The sequence below is a fragment of the Prionailurus bengalensis genome, chromosome D4 (assembly GCF_016509475.1).
Source record: "Prionailurus bengalensis isolate Pbe53 chromosome D4, Fcat_Pben_1.1_paternal_pri, whole genome shotgun sequence".
In the NCBI taxonomy this organism is placed as follows: domain Eukaryota; kingdom Metazoa; phylum Chordata; class Mammalia; order Carnivora; family Felidae; genus Prionailurus; species Prionailurus bengalensis.
Window position 1 is genome coordinate 18,598,343 of NC_057359.1, and position 5,245 is coordinate 18,603,587.

Consider the following 5,245-nt stretch of genomic DNA (forward strand, 5'->3'; position numbering starts at 1 on the left):
GGGCACCCTGCCCTGCCCACGCCTCCGCCGCCGGCTCCGGCGCTCGGCCTCTGACCACCTGGGGGGAGGCGCCGAGAGAGTGTGGCCGGGGAGCTGGCGCGCCCCGCCCGCCACTCTGCGCGCGGGTCGGCCACCGTCCGGCCAGAAGTTGGCGAGCGGCGGAGAGCTGAGCGGGCCCAGGAGGGCAGGCGCGGAGCCCCCCCAAGCAGCTGGCAGAAGGCAGGAGAGAGACGGCGAGAGGGTCTGGGGGCAGAGAGGGCGGGGTGGCGAGGCTGGGCGGGCCGAGCGGGGGTTAGTGGAGACCGCCAGGCCCCCGCTACCGGGTGCGGAGCCACACTGCCGTCCAGCGGGGGCCGGAGGGCGGTAGAGGCGCCGGGGGCGATGCCGCGGCCGGGGAAGAGCTCGTACAGCGACCAAAAGCCGCCCTACTCGTACATCTCGCTGACCGCCATGGCCATCCAGCACTCCGCCGAGAAGATGCTGCCGCTGAGCGACATCTACAAGTTCATCATGGAGCGCTTCCCCTACTACCGCGAGCACACGCAGCGTTGGCAGAACAGCCTGCGCCACAACCTCTCCTTCAACGACTGCTTCATCAAGATCCCGCGGCGGCCGGACCAGCCCGGCAAGGGCAGCTTCTGGGCGCTGCATCCCGACTGCGGAGACATGTTCGAGAACGGCAGCTTCCTGCGGCGCCGAAAGCGCTTCAAGGTGCTGCGCGCCGAACACACTCACCTGCACGCGGGAAGCACCAAGGGCGCGCCGGGCGCCGGGCCCGGAGGGCACCTTCACCCGCACCACCCGCACCACCCGCACCACCACCACCACCACCACCACCACGCGGCCGCGCACCACCACCATCACCACCACCCGCCCCAGCCGCCGCCCCCGCCGCCGCCGCACATGGTGCATTACTTCCATCAGCAGCCGCCTCCAGCCCCGCAGCCGCCGCCGCACCTCTCGTCGCAGCCCGCGCAGCAGCCGCCCCAGCAGTCGCAGCCCCAGCCGCCGTCCCACCCGGGCAAGATGCAGGAGGCGGCGGCGGTGGCGGCGGCCGCGGCGGCCGCGGCGGCCGCGGCGGTGGGGAGCGTGGGGCGCCTGTCGCAGTTCCCGCCCTACGGGTTGGGCTCCGCCGCCGCGGCCGCCGCGGCCGCGGCCGCGTCCACGTCGGGCTTCAAGCACCCGTTCGCCATCGAGAACATCATCAGCCGGGACTACAAGGGCGTGCTGCAGGCCGGCGGGCTGCCCTTGGCGTCGGTCATGCACCACCTGGGTTACCCCGTGCCAGGTCAGCTCGGCAACGTCGTCAGCTCCGTGTGGCCGCACGTGGGCGTCATGGATTCGGTGGCCGCGGCCGCCGCCGCCGCCGCCGCCGCGGGGGTCCCCGTGGGCCCGGAGTACGGGGCCTTCGGGGTGCCGGTCAAGGCCCTGTGCCATTCGGCAAGCCAGAGCCTGCCTGCCGTGCCGGTGCCCATCAAGCCCACCCCCTCGCTGCCGCCGGTGGCCGCGCTGCCTCCGACGCTCACTGTCCCCGCGGCCGCGCAGCAGCCGCCGCCGGCGCCGTCCACCGTGTGCCCTGCGGCTGCGGCCTCTCCCGCCGCCTCCCTGCTGGAGCCCACCGCCCCGACTGCGGCAGAGAGCAAGGGCAGCTCCCTGCACTCGGTGCTGGTGCACTCCTAGGGGACCTGGCGGGCGGGGGAGGCGAAAGCGTGCAGGGACTCCCTGCCCTCAGGTCCTGGGCTGCCCGGGAGGGAGAGGGCGCCCTGAGGCTGGGCAGAGCTGGCGAGCCTGAGCCTTTGCGGCAAAGGAAGGTCTTCGAACGGACAAACCCGAAAGTGGATTCTCCAGTGGTTGAATAAATATAACACTTATGGTGTCTGTGTTTATACTATGTTGTACAATCAGATTAATGAAAGCCAATTTTCAGGTAAGAGTTTTCTATTGTGATTAATATTGGAAGTTAATAAGTTATGGGGGGAGGGAGCGAAGGAATTTGGGGAAGCTTCAGTCGCTGGCAAATTGGAAATGGATTTAGACCCCTATTCCGGGGAGAAGCTGGTGGAGTTCAACCTCCCCGGGAGAAATCCAACAGAGAATGACGCTTAATACAGACCTCAGCCACCAAGTTTCTCACCCCGGGCAGCGGCCTTTCCTGAACATCCAAGACAAAACTGCTATTCGCTAAGGAAATCTCGTTTTATTTAAGAAGGATAAGAGAGAGCGTTTTCATATCGTTATTTGCCTGGTCAGTTAAATGGGCGAGGACACAGTGTCATGACTTAAGTCGCTTTGGGGAGGCAGCGGGAACTCCACGAAGGATCTTGGGAAACAGTTCAGTTTCTTGGCTCTGACCCGGGGTCGAGAAGGATAGAAGGAATGGCTAAAGCAATTAGTTTGCACAAAACAGAATGGCAGCGGCTTAAAGAGCAAAGCCCCAGATTCCAAAAGTAAAGTTCGGGGAAACACAACCAAAGAGAGACAATGAAGGCAGCTTTCTACCTGCAATTCGTTTGTGCATCAATCGGACGAGGCCGTTTAGGAGCCCCAAAATAATGTTAATTCCCACGATCCGTCCCCTTTGGGATTTTAAAGAAAAAACATCACTTGCACCGAGGGATTTTGTTCCTCTAAACATGAATGCAAGAATGCCCCATCACCCGACACAGTTGCTCTTAACGCTTCCAGGAGCGTCTCCTGGCGGTTTCCTTCCAGCCTCCGGACGGACGCGAGAGGATGACCCCGTCCCTTTTGCGCTCTGCGATTTGGTATTCTGCGTGCTGATGGGGCGCGTCCGTCTTTTAGGCGAGATTCTTCAGTTTCATTTCGCGAATGGAAAAGAAACTTGCCGCGCTGTCGTCCCTTCCCCCCTTTTTGAGCCCCAGGAATAGCACTTTACTCGCAACAAACTTTTGGGAACGAAGGGGGGCGGGTAGGGAGGAGGCAGCTGCCCTTGACCTCCGAGTCACCTTTGGCTTGCGTCCGCGCCGCGTTCGGGTTGTGACTTTGTGACAAGTTCCTGTCTGCCAGTGTTGTACGCGGTGTTTTCCATTAAAGCTTCTCTCTGGATCTGCCGCTGCGGGTGTGAAGGTGTTTCGCTTCTCAAGAGAGGAGGCGGCAGTTTGAGTGTCCACTGGGCGGTCAGGGGGCTTTACACACCCTCCCCCCTTCCCTTTATTTCTTAACTTCAAAGCTTCATAGGAGTGAGTTCACGGAGAGCCGCCAGCAAGGACATGTTTCCTCCACTGCTCCTTGTATCCGTTGGCGCAATTACCTCCTATTCGACCCATCCTGATCCTGGTTTCCGGAGCTCTAGCCCACCTCAGTGCTGGAGACCCGATTAGCAAAAACTTGCAACAGTGAATTGTTTGTTCCCTCTTGAGGTTCGTATCAATACACCGTCACCAACGCCCGACACCCTTTCCCTTTTCTGAGGGCCTCTCCGAGGGCGGGCCACGGCCTGGGACTCCGTACCCTTGGGTAGGCGCCCTTAAGTCTGGGGGGCCGACCCGGGGCTGGGAAGTCGGGTCACTGCCACTGCCACCGCGGCCCACATAAACGAGGAGCGCGGGCCCAGCCACCGCGGCCTGGGAGACCTGTTGCGCACCTGCTCCGGGCCGCGTCCTCCGCGAGCGGGGCCGCGGAGGCGACCGCAGCCTGGAGCCCGGAGCTGCCCAGCGCCAGGCCCGCTAGAGCCTGAGGCCCCGCAGTCCTCCAACCCCCGGAGGGAACTTGCGGGCGGGAGCGGCCGCAGAGCTGCGCGGGGAGCTGGCCAGGCGGCCCGGCCGGGTGAGGGCGACCCATCTGGGGCCGGGAAAGCCGCCGCAGGTTCTCTGCTCTCCAGCCTCGAACAGGGCTCCATCTTGAACCGACTTCCCTCTGCCCAGCCAGGCCCAACGGAAGCGTCCTCTAACCTTTCATCAGAAAAAGGGCCAACAAGACCTGCACAAAGTAATGACACCGGAGCCGGGGAGCGGGCGCGGGGGGGGTGGGGGGGGTGGCTACATCTTCAAATAGGTATTTCCACACATCCCTTATGTATAACTTGCATCGATCGAAGCGTGCAGCTAGTTTTGGTCTGGGAAGCAGGCTTAGGTCACTGCCTCCTTGAGGGCTGAAACAATTCCAGTGTATCCCCTATCCTTTCAACTTGAGACTCTGGAAGGTTCTCTGCAGTTTTCCTCTACACTAGTCTGATGCTGTTGAAAGAAAAGAAGAGGGGACACTGACATGGGGGTCACAGATTTGGAAAGGCTTGGGAGTCTGGCTTCTTCGTTCTCCTCTGGGTGAGTTGGTGCCTAGACATCCTGGGTTTGGACCCCCTGGTTTAGATGAGTCAGTTGGCTCCAAGAAGGGGGACACTAGATGCCAAGGGTTTGTTCAAAAGAATACCGCTTCTTTCTTGTCCACCCGCCCCAAAAGTGTGCTTTTTAGCGGAGCCCAGGAAAGGGCACTTCCAGGAAAGGACTGTGGCCCAAAGTGTCCTTTAGCACCCAGAGAGCAGCCCCTCCTGAGAAGAAAGGAGCCTGTGGGCCACAGTGAAAGGAATGAATGAATAATTGACCCTCTAGGCACGTTCCCTCCTACCTCTGGGTGGAAAACACTGTTTTGTTTTGCTTTTGCTAGAAGCAAAGAGAGAAAGGAGAAGGGAAGGCAAAGTGAACTTACAGATGAGTCAACTCAAGTTTTTATCCAGGAGGAGATCCAGGAACCCAAAGGAAGCAATGCAGGGCATTGAGAGTGGAGAACATGGGAATTAAATTCATGTAAATAAAAAATGTACATGGAGGGGTGTCTGCCAAAATTCTGATCACGAGGGAGATCCCAACTAAAGCCCTGGATACCAATACTATCCTGAAGACCCCTCTTAACTAAGATGGGGTCTACATTCTAACTGTAACTAGCTTGTGTGGGGCTTTAAGCAATCCCTTTAAGCAACCACCACCCCATTCCCACGCCAGGAACCTGGCAAGATTAATCTGGGCAGATCTGTGAGATACCAGGACTGGGAAGACCCCAGCCCCGAAGCTAACTGCTCATCACCAGAATCAGATTTTCATACCTATGTGCCAAAAAAAAAAAAAAAAAAAAAAATCTATTCAAAGACATTGGAACCTGATTCAGTGTTTATTTTAAACATGTGTATGGGGTCAAGCTATTAAAAAAAAGTATTGTCCTGGTGATACTCAAAGTGTATAGAGAACTATTAAAGCTAATTATAAATTGATAGTGATATTCTGGTAACTCT

At 59.3% G+C, this 5,245-nt stretch overlaps 1 protein-coding gene across 1 annotated transcript; it reads left to right on the forward strand.

Moving 5' to 3' along the window:
- The first annotated feature begins 366 nt into the window (after positions 1-366).
- On the forward strand, positions 367-1,680 carry FOXB2 (forkhead box B2). Its single transcript, XM_043565243.1, has one exon. The coding sequence runs from the start codon at positions 382-384 to the stop codon at positions 1,678-1,680; it is 1,299 nt and encodes a 432-aa protein (XP_043421178.1). The 5' UTR covers positions 367-381.
- The last annotated feature ends 3,565 nt before the right edge of the window (positions 1,681-5,245 follow it).

What these genes read in the sequence shown, in the direction of transcription:
- FOXB2 (XM_043565243.1), top strand. Translation starts at nt 382, where the DNA reads ATGCCGCGGCCGGGGAAGAGCTCGTACAGCGACCAAAAGCCGCCCTAC.